This window comes from Enhydra lutris, unplaced genomic scaffold (genome assembly GCF_002288905.1).
Source record: "Enhydra lutris kenyoni isolate GAN:26980312 unplaced genomic scaffold, ASM228890v2 scaffoldscaffold14, whole genome shotgun sequence".
NCBI classification, from domain to species: domain Eukaryota; kingdom Metazoa; phylum Chordata; class Mammalia; order Carnivora; family Mustelidae; genus Enhydra; species Enhydra lutris.
Window position 1 is genome coordinate 37,210,233 of NW_019154098.1, and position 22,347 is coordinate 37,232,579.

Genomic DNA, 22,347 nt, shown 5'->3' on the forward strand with positions numbered 1-22,347 from the left:
TACATTGCCATCTCCTCCCAGAGAAAACCCTATGATCAGATGTACCAAGTGCCTCCTTTGGGTCAGATGCTGTTCTGAGTGCTGCCACATCTACTATTTAATTAAATTCTTGCAATAACTCAGTGAGCTAAGTGGGATTATCCCCTTTACACGGGAAACTGAGGTTAACTAGGAGAGGACAAACTCTGTTAGAGCAACTGTAATCCCCAGTTGCTAAGTCTGCGGAATCCATGGGGATTTTTTAGCTGGGACAATACTAGGCCTGTTTGTGGCACTTGGTATTGTCAACCATTTCTTGCTTCTCAGAATTCCTTCTCTTTCCTCCCCTGTTTTTGTGAGCTGCCTCTTCCTCTGAGCATTTCTGAAGCCCTCATTACCTCTGGGGTTCCATTTCCATCTTTCTACTTTGTATTCTCTGAAATCAATTGCCTACATCCCTATGGAAAGGTCCAATATTTCCTAATGCCTTCTAGGCATCGACACCAGGTGTCGCACAGACATCCTTGCCCTCTCCTGCCCATCCTAGGGATCTTCCCCCTCTGTGTTCCCCATTTTGGCAAATAGGACTTCAACCACCTGCGAAATGCCGAACCGGCAATCTTGACATGATCAGCCTATGATTTTAGTCTTTTAAATTTATGGGAACTTGTTTTATGGCCCCAGATCTGGTCTCTCTTGGTAAATGTTCCATGTGTACTTGAAAAGAATGTGTATCCTGCCACAGTTGGATGGAATATTCTAGAAGTATTAGGTCAAGCAGTTGACAGTGTTCAGATCTCCTGTATCCTTGTATATTTGTATATTTTCTTGTATATTTCTTGTATATTTTCTACTTGTCGCTGAGAGAAGAGGAATGATAAAACCTTCAGACCTAATTGTGGATTTGTCTATTTCTTTGAGGTTTATCAGCTTTCCCCCTCTTTTCCTGCCTTCTTTTGATTGTTTCATGATTTGATTATTTTATGATTATGAAAAAAACTTAACACCATTTTTTTAGCTCTACCTTTTCATTTATTGTTACTTTAGACTTTCTTGTATACTTAAACTTATTACATTCCACTTTTAATTATTATACCACATCACAAAACGCATAACAACATTGTACTTCTATTTTCCCTTTTGTGATAGTTATTGCCATATTTCCACAAATATAAGCCTCATGCTGCATTATAATTATTTTTGCTTTTAAAAAGTTGATTCTTTTGGGGTGCCTGGGTGGCTCAGTGGGTTAAGCCTCTGCCTTCAGCTCAGGTCATGATCTCAGGGTCTTGGGATCAAGCCCCGCATTGGGCTTTCTGCTCAGCAGGGAGCCTGCCTCCCCCTCTCTCTGCCTGCCTCTCTGGTTACTTGTGATCTCTGTCTGTCAAATAAATAAATAAAAATCTATAAATAAATAAATAAATAAATAAATAAATAAATAAAGGCAATGGGAAAAAGTTCTTTAAAAAAAATAAACAGTTGATTCTTTAAAGCTTTGAATTTGGATGTAACTGTAAGTTGGCATGCGGTTGTAAGGAATGGTACAGAGTTCCTGTGTACTCTTCACCCACTTTTCTCAAATTGTTAGTTACACCTTGCAGTACGACATCGACACCAGAATATTGGCATTGATACAAGCAAGAGTCCTAGCATTTTCATCATCCCAAGAACCCCTCATGTTGGCCTTTTATGGCTTTACCTGCTTTCTCTCACCACACCTCTCTTTAGCCCCCAGGAACCACTCATCTGTTATTTTTATAATTGTGTCATTTCAGGAGTGCTACATAAAACTTTGGGTGATGGATATATCCATTACTTTGAGTATGTTGATGGTTTCATGAATGTATACATATGTCCAGACTCATCAGGTTGTGTACATTAAATATGCGCAGGTTATTTTTTACATCAATTATACCCCAATAAAACTGTTAAAAAAAAAAAAAAAGGAGACACTTTTAAAACAAGGGTATGTACTGATCAGCTGATGAAACTGTTGTGACCAGAGGTTTGCAGGAACCTAACGCTGCGTTTCCCCTGGAGCAATGACTCGGTGTTCAGTAATGCAGTGAATAAGAACTGACTGCATTTAGGAGACAAAAATATAAAAAAAAAGAGGAATTGATTACCTTAAAAATGGTCTCTAAATGAAATCGTATGTAGGGTTTTTTTTACTCAGCATCATTCTTTAGTAATTCGTTCAGGTTGTTGTATATATCGGTAGTTTGGTTCTTTTTATTGCTAAACAGTATTCCATGGTATGGAATGGACAAGATTTATTTCACCAATCAGCCAATGAAAGATACCTGGTTGTTTCCAGTTTTTAGCTGTAATGAATGAAATTCATACATCTGTTTTGGGACACAAATCTCCATTTCTGTGGCATAAATGCTAGGGGGTACAATTGCTGGGTTATATGCAAGTTGCATCCTTAGTTTTTTAAGAAACTGCCAAACGGTTTTCAAGAGTGGCTGTACTAATTTCCATTTCCACCAGTGATGGCTGCATGACTGATGGAGTTTCTCTGCAGCCTCAACAGCATTTGGTATTGTCACTGTTTTTTAGTTTAGTCATTTGCCTAAGTGTGGAATAGTATTTCATTGTGATTTTAATTTGCATTCCCCTCCTGGCTAATCATGTTGACCATCTTTTCATGTGCCCCTTTGCCATCTGTATATCTTCTTTTGTGAAATGTTTTCTCCCATATCTTTTGCCTATTTTCTAATTGATTGTTGGTTGTTGTTTTTTTTTTTAAGATTTTTATTTATTTATTTGACAGACAGAGATCACAATTAGGCAGAGAGGCAGGCAGAGAGAGAGAGAGAGGAGGAGGAAGCAGGCTCCCTGCTAAGCAGAGAGCCCGATGTGGGACTCCATCCCAGGACTCTGGGATCATGACCTGAGCCGAAAGCAGAGGCTTTAACCCACTGAGCCACCCAGGCGCCCCATGTTGGGGTTTTTTTTGTTTATTTGTTTTTTGTTTTTCATTTTTCACTATTGTTTTGAGAGCACTTCATATATTCTAGTTACTAGTCTTTGGTTGGATATGTGGTTTGCAAGTATTTTCTCTTAACTCTGTAGTTTTTCATCCTCTCAACAAGGTCTTATGCAGAGGAAAAGTTAATTTTGATGAATTTCAATTCATCAGTTTTTTCTTTTATAGATTGTGCTTTTTAGTGTTGAGTCGGAGAACTCTGCCAAACTCTGGATCCTGAAAATTTTTTTCTTAGAGTTTTTCCTAAAGGTTTTACAGTTATAGGTCATACATTTAAGTCCATGACTCATTCTGAGTTAGTTTTCATCTAGGGTGTGAAACTCAGAATGACATTCCCTTTTTTGCCTGTGGAAGTCCACTAGCTCGGAACCATTTGTTGCAAAGCCTGTCCTTTAACTGACTTGCTTTTGCACCTTTGTCAGATATCAGCTGGGCACATTTGTGTGGATTTATTTCTGGATTCTCTAGTCTGTTCCATGATGCATGTGTCTATCCCTCCCCCAGTACTACATACACAGTCATTCCCTTCCTTTGTAACAGATTTATCAAGATATAATTTACATACCACACAATTCACTTATATAAAGTGAATTCAGGGGCATTTAATTCATTCACAGAGTTTTACATCCAACACCACAATCAATTTTAGAATACTTTCATCACCTCAGAAAGAAGTCCCATATCTCTTAGCTTACACCTGTAAGCTACCTACCAGCCCTAAGAAGCCACTAATCTGCTTGTCTTTATAGATGCACCCATTCTGAGCATTTCATGATTAATGGAATCATATGTGATCTTTGTGACTGGCTTCCTTTACTTGGTATAATGTTTCTAAGGTCCACTCTTATCATAGCATGTACCAACACTTTATCTTCTTTGTGGTCATATATTTTGTTGTATGGATATACTAAATTTTGTTTATTCATTAATGTTTCTCTCTTTTGGTTGTTATAAGTTATGCTGCTATGAAAGTCTGTGTACAAGTTTTTGTGTGGACATAGGTTTTCATTTCTCTTGAGTATATGATTGGGAGTGGAATTGCTGGGACTATGTTGGTAATTCCATGTTTCACTTTGTAAGAAACTTCTAGACTATTTTCCAAACAGTCTGCTCCATGTTATATACCCTCTGGTGGTGAATGAGGGTTCTCCCCACACTTGCAAAGATCGTTATTCTGCCGAAGGTCTGAAGAGAGCTCTCTAGAGCTCTTAGTCTGTGTAAAGCCCTTGTCTGTGATCCTCTGCCCCACCGATCCTAAACTCAATTTCTTCAAACTTTCATCCTTTTCTCCTCAACTCAGCAAGACCTCTGGGCTCTGTTTGGGATCCCTTTCCCTCCGCTGTCTTCTGGAAACTCCAAGCAGTAGGCTAGGTAGCTGTAGGGCTCACCTCATTTGTTTTCCTTCTCCCCAGGTTAATAGTCCTGGATTCTATGTGGTTCAGTATCTGAAAACAGCTATTTTTCAGTTCATTTTCACCCTGATGCAGTCAGATGAATACTTCTAATACATAAATCTAATCATGTTGTTATCCAGCTTTTAAAATCAGTGAATGCATGCCTGTTGCCCTCAAAATGAAGTTCAGACTCCTTAACTTAGCTTATCAAACCTCGAACAGCTAGGGCTCTTTGGTGGCCAGCAATAGAAAGCAACACTTCTGGCTCTAGTGAAAAAAGGGGATTTATCAGAGAGGCATGGAATAAGCCAGTGACTCAAAGGAAGGCAGAGGCAGAGGCTTAGGAAAGTCAAGAACAAAATGAGCTCAGTGTTTCTAGGAGAGAAGGAATTCTTTATCAGGACATGCTCTTTGGATCTCTCCACTCTGGAATCAAAGAAGGCGCATAGAAGGCATTTGTCCAATTAGCCTGAACTTGGGTCATGTGCCCCGGCTTCCAGGAGGGCAGCGTTCCCTGACAGCCCTACCTACATGGGCATAGGGAAGGAGAGACGGTTTTCCCAAGGGCACTGGAGACTCCATTACTAAGAGAAAGAGGGATAGATGCTGTGTAGCAAAAGTCAAATCTGCTTCCTCCAGAGTCCTCAGGATCTGGCCCCACACTGCCTCTCTGAGGTGAGCCTCTTCTCTCACCACCCTGCCTGCCTTGCAGCCTGTGCTTCCGCCACACTCAGTCTCTTGCCACGTGTCAAGTGTGCCAGGTCCCTTCATGCCTCAGTAAACTTGCACTTGTTATTTCTTCTACCAGAACCACTTCCCACTGCGCCTGCACCCACCTCCCCCTCCAAAAAACCCCACAACAACAAACATGGAAAATTTCTACTTCTGCTGCTCAGATATCACCACCTCCCTCCGGGAAGCCAGCCTTGACCCCTCTGAGTCTGGATCAGGTGTCCATCCTACCTCCTTCCATAGACCTGGGTTTGCTTCCCTTATACTATTTATCATACCAAACTGTGTGGCTTACTTTCACAGCCCCTCATAGACTGACAGCTTCCTGGCAATAGTGACGGTATCACTCGTTTTGGTATTTGCCCAACAGTTAATAACTGCTTCCATTTCTATCAGATATCAAATAATCTCTTTTCTCTGTAGGGAACTCTGCTGGATATAGATGGACCCCAGCGAACTCTCAACCAGAACCTGGAGCTCCGATTTCAGTTTAGTGAAGAGAATCGCTGGCCCTGGTTTGTTATTTACACCAAGCAGGTGAGTTCTCGGGGCAGTGCATAAGAACCAGTGCTGAAATGCTCTCTTGCTTGCTGGGGTGAACAAAGCATATTACTCTTACCCAACCGAGCAGGGTCTTAGAATATGCTATACATCCTCCTTTTTGGCCTATAACACTGTTGGGTTGTTGATTTTTGGTTTGGGGTTTTTTTGTTTTTTTGTGGGGTTTTTTTGGTTTATTTTTTGTTTCATTTCATTTTACTAGTCACTACAGCCTTCAGGTCAATTAGAAATAGATGTAGTTACTAAATAACAGGAGACACAACTAATAGTGGCTTAGACAAAGTGTTGGTGAACTTCCTCTCAAAGGGCCAGATGGTAAATAGTTTAGTTTTGGGGTCCATCTGGTCTCTGCTACAACTACCGAACTCTGTTATAGCACAAAAGTAGCCACAGACAATGTGTGAACAAACGGGTATAGCTGTTTGCCAATAAAAATGTATAAAAACAAGTGAGGGGCTGGATTTATTGACCTCTGACTTAGACAATACGGATTTTCATCTCACTTAACAAGAATACTAGAGATGATTGCTACCCCTTTTATCTGGAAGGCAAAAGCCCAATAGACTTCCCATTATGTCTCACTGACCAGAAGTAAGTCACATGACCACTCCTAGCTGCAAGGGAGTCTGGGAATCAAGTATCTAACAAAAAAGAACAGAATTCATGATCACCCTAAAGTAAGTGTGAGCTGGGCCCTTTGTCATCAGACAAAATCCAGGTTCTATGAGGAGAGGAGAGACTGTTGGACAGCAAACTATGCAGGTTTTCCATGACTTTATAACTGAAGTTGGAATAAATTTAAAAAAAAAAAAACTTAATTTTCTAAACACCAAATTCAGCTGAAAAATTCTATGAACTAACTCAAGCTATTTCAAATTGGAATCAAACATTCTAAAATGAAACCAAAATACCAAAGTAATCTTTGCGTCAACATTTCATTCAACTTAAGTCGTTGGTGATCGCACTACGTTCCATGGAGCATTTTGGTTTCAGGTAATGAAAGCTCCCCAAGACTCTCTGCTTTTAGTATAGTTGCAATCACAAAGATGATAGATACCAAGGTCCTCTGAAAAAACATGAAGTGCGAAACCAAATTCTAGGTTAAAGAAATGGGCCGTCAGGTTCACCTTGAATATGAAACATCCTTAGGGAAATGGTAGGATGGTTTGCAGTCACTTGGAGAGATGCAGCTAGATCTTGGCAATGAAATTGCCTTCCCTTGCCCAGAATGCTAAATGCAGTAGTTAAATTTTATTATGGTCTTTTAATCTAGTCTGTACCAAATGAGTTTAAGCCGCGACAGAGAGGGTAATAAACATTCTTTTAAAGGATTCCTAGTAAGGTCTTATTTCCTTTGGAGTGTGGGTTTATTGATACACACCCAAGAGCTACTTCTGCAAAAGGCAGAAATGTGGCTTGTGTGCCTTGGCAAATACAAATGAGGGCTGGTACCCCAATATTTTCTAGACCCTTTAAATAATGGCTCACTGCCTCTATATTGAATAAATCTTACCTGGTTTATAGCCAAGTCTTAACCTACATATCTGTGCACATTGTATAGAATATGGAATCAGTCCTCATCTTTTATTAAAGAGTATTATTAAACACCCTTCCATGCTCTATCAACTCAGTGTATGTTGTTTAACTCTTTCATACCCTGGTTTTATGTAGGTTATAGATATGCACAGATAAACAGGGTTAGTTTTTAGCTAAACCAGGAAATCAAAATTTGTTTTTGTACATAAATCCCACGTCTTTTAATCTTTTCCTTATTGGTAGTAGTGCCTTCCTTCTCTTCTACCTCCTTTTCTCCCTTTAAATAAATTAAATTCTGGTCAAGCTCTACAGTCCTGCAAGACTTTGAGATGCTACCCATATGTAGCCATTCTCCCTCTAATTCTACTTTCTATGTCCTATCCTCCAAGAGTCTCTGCTTTGGCTACCATCCCAACCTGTGTTTTCTCTCTTTGCTTCCTCCTCCTCTCCATCACCGCCCTCCCTTCAGTGCCGGTGACCATCCTTGGGCATAAATTTATACTAAGGGCCTGCAACCTCAAGCTTTAAGCTTTGTCTCAAACTTTAGTAGGGCCAAAGGAGAAAAGTACAAGCTAAGGATTGAGAACAGGACAAAGGAAAAAGAGGATTAGTGGGAAAGGAGCAAGTAGGGAAGTCATAGGGAAACTTAAATTGGCATGTGGAGTGAAGATCCTGGAAAAAGGAAACCCCAACTCTTGTGTGACAAGATATCTAATGTGGGTCTTGACACTGACAACGATGAGCCAATAAGAAGTCACAGGTGATACTGGGAGCAACCATCAGTCTTAAAAGTGAGTGATTAAAGGTGCCTGAAAAATAAGAACATGATGAAAAATAGGGGTTTTTTTAGTTCAGTAAAAGCCATAATGTGTTAATATATCCTTTCAAACAGGTTACTATTTATGTCTAGTAATAGGTTTCTCAATAATAATGTATACAGTTAAATGTAAGATCAACCATCCTCCATTGATTTGATTACAATAATAAGTACTTTTTGTTATTTGTTGCTTGTTATTTGAGCTGCTTACAAAGTAATGTGAAAAAATAGGAGGGAAAATTTTAAGAGGGGAAAAATTAGGAAATGTAATGATTCTCTGTCTTTTTAAAAATTTACTCTAAGTACATCCATGTAATTAAGGAAATGTATGGCTACTTGTTAATTGCATCTTATACAAATTTATGGAAATTAAAGATGAAATCTAAATTCTTAAAAGCATGCTGTTGGAGAGCAGAGTTCAAAATCTGCTTTGTGCTATGAGGAGGGAAGAAAGGCAGGATCTCTTCAGTTGAGCGATTTCTTTATTTCTGGATTCTTTAGGCTTTTTTGCTGAGTAGCTGCTTGAAAAAGATGATCTCAGAAAAGATGGTAAAGCTAGCTGCAGAGAATCCAGAAATGGTAAGTGCTCTTATCTGTGTATCTTTTTCACTTTAAATTCCTACCATCAGCCAACACTAACCTACAGGGATGAATTCTGGTCCTCTGTGCTAGAACCCAACCTCCCAGAAGTAAGCTCCTCTGCCTTCTCTAAAGAGCTCAGTCTTTAGAATTCAAGCCATTTTTTTTCAAGAGAAGTGTCCTTCCATTGCTCTCTATTCTTATATCTCTGCTTTCCCCCAAATGGAAGATTCCAGATTTACCATAAAAACTACATCATAAAGTCAGGATCCAGAGGGGTCTTAAATACAGCAGCGATGAACTTAAATAAGCTCTATACTTCTGTCTCTTGAAAGAACTCACAGTTTCTTGAAGCTTCCACTGTGCCAAATTAGAATGCCATTAGCAGTCGAAGGAAGCCATAGAGAGAAAGAGCTTCTTAAGGCCGTAAATTGTTCTCAGTGTAAAATTAAACTTTGCTTTTCTAGTCTGTATCTCTTCAATAAAGGCCTGGTAACTCATTGAGAGGGCTGTGGCAGACTGTAAAAAGAGACACTGAGATTTTAAACTTTTCAACTTGCCTTGTCACCATCATGATATAAGCATATCCTCAATAAGACAGTACAATTGGAGGGAGCGCCTGGGTGGCTCAGTGGGTTAAAGCCTCTGCCTTCGGCTCGGGTCATGATCCCAGGGTCCTGGGATTGAGCCCCACATCGGGCTCTCTGCTCAGCGGGGAGCCTGCTTCCTCCTCTCTCTCTGCCTGTCTCGCTGCCTACCTGTGATCTCTGTCTGTCAAATAAATAAATAAAATCTTAAAAAAAAAAAAGACAGTACAATTGGAATTTTTAAAATGATTACAAATACTCACACTTTAGTATTACTAATACTAATACTTTACTAATACCAATACAAATACAAATACTTTTTTAAAATACTAATGCCTGGTTGACATGTATAAACTTTTTTTTTTTTTTAGCAGAATGTTATACTGATCCTTAAAAGTGCAACAGAAACAGAAACATTTGGAAATGTTCCCTAATGTTTTCATTTAAATTGAATCCTTTATAAAGAGGAGGGGTAACATCTTTCGTTAAACACTGCTTTTTACTAGAATTTGAGTCTAGTAAGGACTAGAGAAAATAGTTGCATTTTATCCTTATTTCTCTTTCTTCTAGAACTGAAAATATTTTCCTAGGGAAAATAAAATTTACTGCCCCTTGGTATTCAAACAATTCAAAGTGTACCATGGAGTAGCAAATCAAGCAATGAAGGAATCGTGGATGGTCTTTTTTAAAGAGTCATAAAATCTAACCTCTGAGGCAGGATGGACCCCTTAGGCTTCCATTATTATATATAAAAAAAGAAGAAGAAAAAGTTGTTAACTGAAGTAGCCCCATTAAAGGGAGAAGTACTCTCAAATGTGGCTGAATAAAATGTAAGCTACTTGATGTAGGAAATACTTGTACAATGAGTAGCTAAAGCATTTGCTGAATAATAGAAGGTTGTGACCTATTTAAAGTTAAACACACACACACACACACACACACACACACACACACACACAACACTAACCACATTCTTTAGATTTGCACACAAATTGAAACCTATCCTTTCCCGCGGCAGATAGTGAAATCATCGTGTCAGTCAGCATTGCATTGCTTAATCCAAATAATCACAAGTTTTAGTTCCACAAGCTCCTTTTTTCCCCCCTTTCTCGTTTTGGTTCTTGGAAAGAAAAGTTAAGACCCTTCCTCTGGAAAATCGGGTTTTTGAGGTACCTGGGTGGCTCAGTCAGTTAAGCATCCAACTCTTGATTTCAGCTCAGGTCATGATCTCGGGGTCCTGGGATCAAGCCCTGAGTCAAGTTGGGCTCTGCACTCAGCAGTTGGTGGGGGCAGATCTGCTTGAGATTCTCTCCCTCTGACCCTCCCCCTGCTCACTCTTGCTCCCTCTCCCTCTTTCTCTAAAATAAGTAAAAAAAAATTTTTATTAATTAAAAAAAAAAGAAAATTGGGTTTTCAAGGGGGATATTATAGGGATAGTCCATATTTCAACCCGAAATTTCATCTACAAACCCCTGGGTAGAATGAGACCCTGGAAAGTGAAAATTGCAGACAGATCAGTTCTTTGAATGTATACTGAGTTCTGGGTTTCCTCACAAAGCACAGTTGACCAGAACAAGTCATTTTGTGGAACTTTAAGTAGCCATATAAATGTGTGACTGTGACATCTACTCATTTTCTAGGTAAACACAGAAAATCTGAACTGACATGTATCACTTATTAAAGGCTTGTATGGACTAGGATCCAGATCCTCTTTTGCAAGATAGAATAGATTCCAAGATTTTAAAAATCATGAAGACTCTGGAGAGGGGGGAGAGAAATTGAGGAAACTGTAACCAAATGAACCCCATAAATCAGATAGTTCCTAGAAGCAGATTAAATAGTACTATTTTATCCTAGTAAGAAGGAAGGCTTTGAAAGAAGAAATTTAGTGCTAACTTAATTAACTTAGCTATATGCATTGCTTTCAATGATAAGACTTGAACCCGTTTCTGAAGAGATCATTAAAATTTAAAGTCAAATGCACTAAAAAAAATCTGAACATACAACAATATCATGTTATATTCTTTTAAAGGCAGTATTAACTGCAAACCAGAAGGGGAAAAATTGTAACGTTCTTTTTAGAGCTGTGCCCCTACACAAAAACCTGTAATCAACAAATTTTGTTATTATTTGCTCCTTTTAACTAAAATAGAATTTTAAGAAATATTTTATGTGAAAATAAAGTGTATTTGTTACCAGTAGGTTTAGCTATATATAATGAAGAGCAAAACAAGACAGTAGAAGTGTCCTAGGTAAAATAAAAGTCTGTATCTTTCTCATCTAAAAGAAACCCAGAAGTAGGCAGTCTAGAGCTGGAATAGTGACTCCATGATTTCATTAGAGACCTTTCTGCTCTGCCATCTTTAGTGTGTGGCTTTACCTCATGTTTGAAGATGGCTGCTGGAGCTCCAGTCGTTACATCCACACCCTAGGCAGAAGTATAAACGGAAAGTAGGAATGGCTCATCTCTCTTCTTTGAGGAGGGGGTCCCTGAAGTCCCACAGATTTCAACTTACAGTTCATTGGCCAGGAGTTAGTCACACCACAGGCCTATACCTACCTGCAAGGGAGTCTGGTAAATGTAGTCTTTTTACAGGTTATGTTGTCTCTCCAGATTAATTTGGATGGCATTACTAAGAAAGAAGGGCAGAATGGAAAATAGGGTGGGCTACCAGCAATCTCTGCCATTGAAAGAAATTTAAAGGACATTAAGAAAAGGAAGCAGATATATTTTATGCAATAGATGTGTTCCTAATGAGTTTCTGAAAGTGTATCATTATTATCTTGTATATTGAACCATAATCTGAATATATGCAAGAGATAAGGAATAAGATGGTGACTAATTTTCTGAATTGAAAAACAACTTAGATTTTTTATTAATCCGTACCTAGTTTGTTTTATTAGTTTGTATATTTTTTCCTTAGGTTTACTAAAAAGTGATTCTGAATCTCTAAATTGGTTTTCTGGGAATGTCAGACTTCGCAGAGTTGGTGCTATCTAGAAAACAGAAAAGTACAGGTACATCACAGCCCACTTGAGAATGGTGTGAGCATAGCAGGTAGACAGAATTTTAGAGAGCCAGGTGGAAATTACCCTGTGAGAGTAAGTAGTTATTAAAAGAAACTACCTATTGATGAAGAAGCGTATATAGGAATACTGCGTTATGAAAAAAGGATTTGTTCGCTTCCTCCCCCCAATTTTATTCCCCCAGTATATAAAATATTTAAAGCTCTTATTTGAGTAAGTCAAGGAAACAGATATTAGAAATAGCTTAACATCTGTTCTGTTTTATTTATTTCAACATAGGGAGGGGAGGAAGGGGAAGGAGAATAGGAGAGAGAAACATTCTGAGCTGTTTACGCCAACATCTGTATTTCATTGCACAAGGCTACTTACGAGCAATAACGTAATATCGTAAACAATAACAATAATACTATAACAAAACATGTAAGACAACAGGGCATAAATTTCTCATTTACCAAGACTTAATAACTGATTTTTAAAAAAAGATTTTATTTATTTATTTATTTGATAGAAAGAGCGTGAGTGGGGAATGGGGCAGAGGCGGAGGGAGAGGGAAAGGGGGGGAATCTCAAGTAGCCTTTGCGCTAAGCGCTGAGATTATGACCTGAGCCAAAACCAAGAGTCAGACCCTTAACGGACTGAGCCACCCAGCCGTCCCTAGTAACTGATTTTTTTTTTTTTAATTATTAAGCTGGGCTTCAAATACATGAACATACCTATTAATACTAACCTAAAGGAAGTCCTTTGCATCCTTCAAAGCAATCTATTTTATAACAATATTAACTGTAGTTCAAAGGCAAAGGCAACGCTCTTTTGCTGTGTCATGTTACTTATCCCACTTATTTTGAAATGTTCTTCCTCCTTATATTCTCATGAAGAATAAGCAGTAATTAACAATTCACACCTCGTTCATTTTTTTTTTCCCTCACATGTCATTCTTGCATTTACAAACGCCTCTATTTACCAGGCAGTGGTTGGAAACTCAAGGATCCAGAGTCAAGGACTTTATGTGTTGGAGGAGAGAGGCGGTAGAGTGATACGTTAAAACCCGTATCTTAACACTAGTGGCTGAGAAGAGTGTTCTTTTCCTGGAAGAAGTGTCTAGGAGTTCCTTCTCCTGAGCCCTGCCCAGGTCACATTTCCTGGCTGTGCCAGGCACTGCTTGCCTTTCTCAGTTCCCTGTGCACTCTCCTCCACCCCACTCTGTGCTCTGGAGACACATCTCCGTGTGTTGCCATCTTGCTCTCGGGCCTTCTACTGGGGTCACCCATGGGAAAACCCAGCCACGCTGGATGGAGCGTGGAAGAAAAGTGAGATTGTGGGATTTATTTCTCCAGTTCTGTCGCTGCCGGGTCTCTGTGGTCGGCACAGCCTTCTGCTGAGGGCCAGGCTCCTGGAGGTGGCCTCTCCTCCCCACAGCTCTGGCTCCCCTCATTCCAGTACCAGCTGCTACCCCTGCCCCTTCCGGCCTAGGAGTGGAAAACATTACCCTCCAGCCCCTCACAGCGAGCCCCTGGGGGCTCCAACATCCCTTTGCTGACTCATTTAATCCTGTCTGCACCTCCATTAAATAGTTCCTTTTTTAAAAAAACTGTTCCTCAGGAGTGTGCCATCTGTTTTCTGCCGGGACCCTACTGTTATATTAAGTTTACCTCATGTACGGGAGGTATATTCAAGTGTCTTGAACTTCCATTTGATCTTCACTTGATTCATGGTGCCTTTTGATTAATCAAAGCCCCATTTGGCTTTGATTCAGCGTATGGATTGGGGCTCTGTGGATTATTTCAGGATTTAGGAGTTCATTTCGTGTGAAGTCCTTTTGGAAGCTGTGTTAAATCACAAAATCTATAGGCAACCACTGGTGTTAAACGCGAACCTTCACTTCACTTTCAGGGACTCCATTTCTGCCACATTTGTATATTTGCAAATGAAGGGGGGATGTGTGGATGGGAAGCAGGTGTGCCTGCTGACTGGCAGTCTTGGAGACCATTAAGAGGATTATTGTAGAAGGGGAAACGTGCTAGTTAAATAGATTATTTGTGTGCTTGCTTCTCCAGGCTGTGCTGACTGACATTTTACTAATCTATTTAGCAGATTGAAGTTCCAGAACAAGGCAAACATAAAAAACACCGCGTTCAACAAAGCCAGGTCTGTGAGTAAAATGATGTAATTGAGACATTATAATTTTGATAAATCTGTCCTTTTCCCCCTTTAAGTAACCGAAGTCATTCATTCTACTTTTAAGAACAAGCCAGAATTTTCTCCCCCAGAAGCTCCTCCACGTAGATTGTGCCAATGGGAGGACCACCACAGAAGGATAGTATTTTTACTGTAGTACCCAGCAGGGCCGGGAGACACACTCTCCTGAATTTTTACATAGAAAATTTCCAAGAACATAAAATTCTTTAGTGATTTTCTCCTACACTCCATGCAGTTTTCTTAAAAATCTTTCTGGTTTACATTTTCCTTTCATGAATTCTCTGCAATGTACTCTGTAGAAAACAGCCTTTAAGTTTATTAAATACTTTTTGGAGCATCTAGGTCTGTTGGGCAGATAACAATAATAGTAAATATCAAAGTGGAAAGCATAGTAGGCACCCAGTGCCAGGCACTGTTCTAAGCATGTTTATGTGGATCATGACATTTATTCTCACCAAAATCCTATAAATCACTGGGGGAAACAGGCACAGAGAGGTTAGGTGACTTGCCCAGGTTGCACAGTAATCAATGGGGGAAAGAAGCAAGATGGTCTGTCTCCAGAGCTGTGCCCTTAACTAACTCTTCCTTTCTACGTTCAAATCCTAGTGTATGTAAGTGAAATAAAGGTGACCTCCAAGTAGCATTTGAATGGGATTTATTATCGATCCACTCCTGTTACACAGTCTGCTTGCTGTGTATATAAATGTACTACGTATATAAGGACAGTACTTATGAAAATATAAGGTCCTCTCTTGAGTGACTAAGCTCAGTAAAAAGAAAAAAAAATTTAAACACAGACTAAATGCAAAGTTTACTCTCTTTCATAATACCAGCTTTTCTGGCTGCTTAGATCAGAGATAGGGGGTAAGAACTCCACCAGGACTGGTGGATATGTCTTCAAACAGATCAAAAAACTAAATGTTTAAGGGACTCCTGAGGTGCTTATTAAAATGTAAATTCCCCCCCCCCAAAAAATTAAAAAATAAAAAATAAATAAAATGTAAATTCCTGGGCCCCACTCCAAAAGAGTGATTTAGCAGATCAGCATTTATAGCAAGCACCCCAATGGGGAACACTGCACCAAGGTTCAATTTCTTTACCTGTAAAGTGTAGGTAGTAATCACTCTGTCACTCCCATTCATCCGCAGCATAGTGATTAGCACAGAGCTGTGGTTCTCAACCTTGGCTACGTGCTGGAATCACTTGGGGAGTTCTAAAAACAAATCACGGCTGGGCTCCACCCTCAAAGACTCTGACTTAATTGGTCTAGGGTCCTGGCAACAGAATTTTTAAAAGCTCCTCAGGGGATCTAATATACAGCCAGGATTGGAACTATTATCCTGGAACAGTGGTTCTCAAAGTTTGGTTCCCAGAGCAACACCATCAGCACACCTTGGGAACTTACTAGAAATTTACATTCTCAGACCCCAAACCTACTTCATCAGAATCCCCAGGGATGGGGGCTAGTAATCTGTGTTTAGCAAGCCTCCAGATGAGTCTGATGCATGTCAAATTTTGAGAGTCCCTGTTCTAGAACAATAGATAACACATAGCACAACTATGATCAACATTGAAACTAATTCAGATGTCCTCTCAGATGAACAGCAATGCTAAAATAGGCCAACCTCCCTTATGCTCTAAGCAGAGCCAGCATGTCAAAAGTTGTCCAAGTGTATTGAATCCCAACTTATTTAGCAAATCTTTATATAGAGCTTATCCTGAGCCAAGCACTGTTCTAATTGCATTCCACATATAACTCATTTAATCCCCATAACAACCCAGCTATTATTATTATCCTTGGTTTATAGCCAAAGGAACTGAAAACACAGAAAGGTTAAGTAATTTGCTCAAGGTCACACAGCAAGTAAATGACAGAGCCAGTATCAGAACTAAAGCAGTATTTATTTGTTGTTTAACCAGTAAAGTTTGTTTATTTCTTTAAACACTTTGCCATGGGGGCCTCTCTATCAAGACAAATCCCTCAAAGAAAAAAAAACTTTTTTTTAGCTTATCTGGCCATTAAGGAACATTTGTTTCACCAGGGACAAAGCCATGGCCTTGTCTTTGAGGTTTCATAAATATTGAAGGCCAATTCTTCACTCACTGAGGGTTTATAGCAACCATAACCACTTACAATGTTTTAAAATATAAAACTTGTTAGAAATTTGTATTTGTGTGGGGTGTGCATAAAGATTTGACATAGAGTTAAAAATGGAAAGTTGCATAGCTTTAAGGGGGTGAGGCTGGGGGCGGGGCAGGGGGAGGGTAAAAGGATGAGGGCAGCATCCAAATGTTACCTGGGGACATCCCAGTGCCTGGAAAGGCCCTCTGAACAGGTCTACCTCAGCTACCAGCAGGAGGCACTCTTGGTCCTAACACAGACACCTACCCCAAGACAAAGCTTCTATGGGGAGAAAAAAAACACTTGAAATAACCATCTTTTAAATAAATGTAACCTTTCTGTTGCCTTTTTAATATTATTTTAACATTCTCGTGACTTTGTAATTATTATTGTTGTTATGGAAATTATTTCCTCACATATATTTCTGACCTGTTTATTTCACAACAGAAAGATTTTTCTCGTTTTCTACCAAGAAAAAGCAAGATTGAGATGGCCAATGTTGACTGTGTTTTTGGGACCATAGAGGAAGAAGACCTTTGATGAGAAACTCTCACATTTTTAAATGTCCTCTGGGGCTGTCTCAACAGTGAAAGAGCTTGGGGATTGAAAGTGGGCTGTCCGCCAGCAGTGGAAGAAATGGGACCCCTTCCCATTTTCTCTTGCCATTAAGATGAAACAAGATGGGCTCGGGAGGGAGCCAAACCACAAGAGACTCTTAATGTCACAAAACAAACTGAGGGTGGCCAGGGGGAGGGAGGTAGAGAGAGGGTGGTGGGTTTATGGACATTGGGGAAGGTATGTGCTATGGTGAGTGCTGTGAAGTGTGTAAACCTGGCGATTCACAGACCTGTACCCCTGGGGCTAATAATACATTACATGTTTATAAAAGAATTTAAAAATTAAAAAATATATATATAAATGCATTGCAAAAAAAAAAAAAAAAAGATGGACCATATTCACCAAGGGTACTTCAGAGCTCTGTGAATCTTAAGATTAAAAAGAAATATGAACCAAGTTATACACTTTGCTTTTAATGACTCATAAATGACAAGTGGCAAATCCAGATCGGTTAGTATGAAGTTTGTTTGTTTGTTTGTTTTTTCACTCTAACAGATGTTTACCTGGCTTGATGAGTCTTCTGTATGTTCTGATACTACATGAATGAAAAGCTTAGCATAAAACACTATAAATGTATTTGGGGTTAAGTTCTGAAGAAATGACTCAACCCCTCCGGATAATGTGGCTCTAGGAAATGGAATCATTGAAAAAGAAATCTGGACTTCACTGATCCATCCATAGCACCGAGCAAGGAGGTGATGAAATACTAATTTCTTTCCTTAAGTAATCCTGAGCCTCCCAATAGGGATGGACCAAAAGTAACAGTCTGCCCATTTCTCTACTTCTCCACTGATGTAACTATATTTTATCTTTGAATATGAAATTCAGTTTAATAATCACATGCTATTTTGAATATTTTTTATTTTGGAAAGCAATGGGACCCTGCACTCAAATTCAGATACTCTGTAAGTCTCTTAGCTTTAAAACCATGGATATTTTTTTCACTAGATTTTTCCTTATCTGGTTTCAGTTTATCGTGATAATGAATGAATGTAATTATATATGGAATTAAGACTGCAATAAGGGAGAGGGACAGAGGACTCTATGTAATGTAATTAGATAAAGTGCAATATTCTAATGTTCTTTTCTCACTGGATTGAGTAACTAATTATGTAATAAATATGAAATATATTCTAGTGAATATAAAATTTACTGATGAAAATTCTGAGATGATCTTTCTGAAATATAGAATCTATTAAAGTCGTGTAATTGTTTATAAAGCAGTGCCTCCAGCCATAAATTCTAGTGCCATTAAGTTTTGTATTTATATTTTAGGCAGTAGCAGGAGGTTTTGCGGGGAAGGGGTATAGTAAACATCCCAAATCATCCATGGTGATGGTATTAATGGATTAGGATACATTTTCAGATTAAAGTAGAAGTTTATCTACTATTTTGCCAATTTAAGAATAGTTTGTCAGTTTCTTTTTTATTTTTATTTTATTTATTTGATAGAGAAAGTGAGAGAGCACAAGCAGGCAAAGCAGGAGAGGGAGAAGCAGTCTCCCCTCTGAGCAGGGAGCCCAATGCAGGGCTTGATCCCAACACCCTGGGATCATGACCTGAGTGGTAGGCAGACACTTAACGACTGAGCTACCCAGGTGCCCCATCAATTTCTTTTTAATTGCAAACCCTATACTGTGTAAGAGCCTACTAGAGAGACTAGGAATGCAAAAAGAACTTGTATTTGGGGGTGAGAAGGTACATATACTAGATTGAACCATACCCAATTGCTGTTTTGTAGGTCAAAAACAGTTTTATGTTGTCAGTTTCGTATGTTTCAACCTGATACCTGAGAGCTGATAATCCCAGACAACACATGGCTGGTGTCCAGTGTATAGTGTGGACCTGTGTGTTGGAGGAAGTTGGGGATGGTCAGGAAGGCCCATGGGGAAGAGAGACTTTGAAGAAGGAGTACAGCCAAGTGGAGGAGAGACACATGTGAAAGGGTAGGATAGGCTTTAACAGGACAATGAGTGGGAAATGATGAGCAAAACCACACTGTGTGCTGGCAAAGTTTTAGGTTAGGGAGTAGTTAGGAGATAAAGCTAAAAGAGAAGACGGATCGGTACCTATGCGGACACAAATGCAGCATTCCTTTTTTTTTTTTTTCTTTTTAAGATTTTATTTATTTATTTGACAGAGAGAAAGAGAGAGAGAGAGAAAGAGCTGGAGCGCAAGCAGCAGGGAGAAGGATGGGGGAAGGCAACTCCCCACTGAACAGGGAGCCTGATGTCAGATTTGATCCCAGGACCCTGAGATCATGACCTGAGCTGAAGGCAGACACTTAACTGACTGAGCCACCCAGGCGCCCCACAAATGTAGCATTTCTATAAAATGAGCAGAGTGGTTTATCCCTTATTTGAAGATGGCAAAAACAGAAGGATTGTATTTAATAGTTTTTTCCCAAGACATAGAGATCATCATCAATATCAGGAAATAAGAAGAAACAAGGACCTTCCATAGTAGGTACCATGAAAAATAAAGGAACTGGGGTAGTGGAAAACAAAACTCAAAATTTACTTTGTAAAATGACACATTCCTTAGCATTCCTTATATGGGAGAAGAAAGAACCATTAGCCCCTTTGGGGATTATTGGGCCTGTCTTTGTCTAGAAGGAGTTGCAGGCTTGAATTACTTCTGCATCAAAACACTTCATCAGTGGGTGAAAAGTCTAAACTCCTACCCCCAGAGTGGCCTTCCCTGCTGCAGGCTCTGAGAGAGGCCAGCAGTGGGCCCCCATCTGTCCTGAGGGTGATGACCTCACTCTTGTGTGGTGCTGCTGGGCGGAACCTTCCCAGCAGCCTAGCCCCTCAGCACAGGACAAGACATGAGCCAGTGCATGAACATTGTAAAGGTGGGCAGCTCCTGAAACCCTTCAGGTAACTTCTAAGTGGTGTAGCAAGGCTTTGGAAATTACCAGCATATGCTATCATCTATAGATTCACTCCCTTTATACCTTTGTGACTGGTCTCCAGTCAGCCAAATTTTCTCCTGATGCATCTGTTCTCACCAACATCACTTCTCCCTGCTTCTAGATGCATGTATGTGTTTCTGTGGCTGTTCACTCTCCTAAAATTACTGGCCTAAGCACCTGGTTCACAGGCCAACCCCAAAGTGTGAAAAGTTCACAAAATAGAAGAAAAAAGGGCAGAGCTGATCCAATTGTGATTAGGCCCCCAAGGTCTGAGCCCCTGTGGGTTCTGGAGAGATTTGTGAGGCTTTGTCTGGAGGGCTGACATGCTCCCTTCCTAAAGCCAGGTCTCCATGTAGGTTCGTATGTGGTGAGACTGTGGCTTGCACACATCCCCAGCTGGACACTTGGGAAGCAAACTTTATGCTACCTATGTAAGTGAGAAATTACCCAACGTTTACCCTCAAAGTGACTTTGAGAAGGGCTGAGTGACCCTAATTTGTGGAAAACCAAACAGGGTCCAAGTCTCAGTGGGAAAATAATGGCCAAAGTGATCGTACAATACAAAACAAAAGAAAACTCAGCAACAGAGTCAACTCTCCTTCTCCAGGTGTTTTTTTTAGTCCTCCCCCTGCTGTGTGTGGACCAAGGCTCACCAAGAGGACTGCAGCCAGGGCCCATGTGGACTCTGGACTGAGGGAAATGGGGTACGAGGTACTTTTCTCCTTCGTGAGGGTGGTCTCAATCCTGTCCTCGGGGATCCCAGAAAAATTGTCAAGAAAAAGTTAGACATATTTTGCTGGCTCTTACACTCCAAAATAAAGCATGCTGAGTTAACCTAGAAAATGTATAGCAGGAGCACCTTGCCCAGTCGTTTGGGTGGCTGACTTGATTTCAGCTCAGGTCACCATCTCAGGGTCCTGGGATCAAGCCCCTCATTGGGTTCCCTGCTTAGTGGGGAGTTGGTTTTAAGATTCTCTCTCCCTCTGTCTCCCCCCCCTAAAATAAAAAGTCAGAAAGAAAGAAAGAGAGAGAGAGAGAAAGAGAGAGAGAGAGAGAGAGAAAGAAAGAAAGAAGGAAAGAAAGAAAGAAAAAGAAAAAATGTATACCTAACACCAATAATCCCTTAGACAATGGCTTTTCAGGGATGCTTGCATGGCTCAGTCCATTAAGTATCTGCCTTCAGCTCAGGTCATGATCCCTGTGTCCTGGGATCAAGTCCCACATCGGGCTCCTTGCTCAGTGGGGAGCTTGTTTCTCCCTCTGCCTGTAGCTCCCTCTGCTTGTGCTCATGCTCTCTCTCTCTCTAATAAATTAATTAAAAAAAATTTTTTAAAGGATGGCTTTTCAGCCTTACCATTGTATTCCACTCCCTCCACTTTATTGACATGTAATTCTACTCTGCTTATAAGTTACCTTATAATAGCTATTTGTTGTATTCTTAAGAAGTCATGTGTTGAACAGTTTTCCAGATTAGAAAAATTAGAGCTATGGGGAAAGTCCGTGGTGGGCTTGGCTCTTCAGTCCAGCCGTGTAGCCTGTTTACTTTTCTGTAGGGCAAAGTCTTCAGCTCACCAGTTGGGCTTTGGTTGTGTAACATCTTGGAAGAGGTTAGACACCCCGTTGATTTAAAGGCATTGACCTTGGTGATTTTGCACGGCTCCTGCACTAAATGTGGTTTTTGTCCCGGAAATGTGGGAACATGGAGTTGGCTGTACTTCCTAATGGCTTTTCCATCTGTCCACAGGAGCCCTCATCGGACGGGCTCTGCGGTGCAGCCGTGGTCTGGGGTGGAGGCGCCTGGAGCAGTCGGCTGAAGCCGGGAGTGTGAGTTGGACTCTGTGCGCGCATGCGTGCTCTTCCTTGCACTAAAACGAGTCCCCACAGAATGTCTGGGGAGGTCCCCCTCTTTGTATCGTGTCTAGTGTGCAGAGGAAGAGGGGATGGAAATCTACTGCATCTGGGTCCCCATCAAGGGAAGTTAGACTTTGATTTTCTGCAAAATGTTGAGTAAAACAAGTAAATGGCAGTGATGAAACATACATGTGGCAAAGTCAACCACTTGGAGACAGGTTCTATTTAAAACTCAACTGTAGCGATTTTGCCATTGCTGGAGGAGCTTTCCAGAGGCACCATTCCAGCAAGTGCACCTATTTATGTGCAAAGGGAAAGCGGTTCCACGCCCCAGGACTTGTATGGCACCGTGCTAAGGGAGAAAATAGGAAGACTGTATATCAGAGGTGGGTTTTTTTTTTTTTTCATATATTGACTGAATACATATCAGAGTAGTTAAATC

General features: G+C 40.2%; 1 protein-coding gene across 1 annotated transcript in view; it reads left to right on the forward strand.

The window, feature by feature from the left end:
• LOC111146830 (sorting nexin 31) overlaps positions 1-17,062 on the forward strand; it is a 59,587-nt gene extending 42,525 nt beyond the window's left edge. The window contains exons 11-15 of the mRNA XM_022502525.1: positions 5,521-5,634; positions 8,513-8,590; positions 14,293-14,349; positions 16,262-16,264; positions 16,970-17,062. Coding sequence (XP_022358233.1) covers positions 5,521-5,634; positions 8,513-8,590; positions 14,293-14,349; positions 16,262-16,264; positions 16,970-17,062 — 345 coding nt within the window. The remainder of the gene's footprint in view (positions 1-5,520; positions 5,635-8,512; positions 8,591-14,292; positions 14,350-16,261; positions 16,265-16,969) is intronic.
• Positions 17,063-22,347: the final 5,285 nt, after the last annotated feature.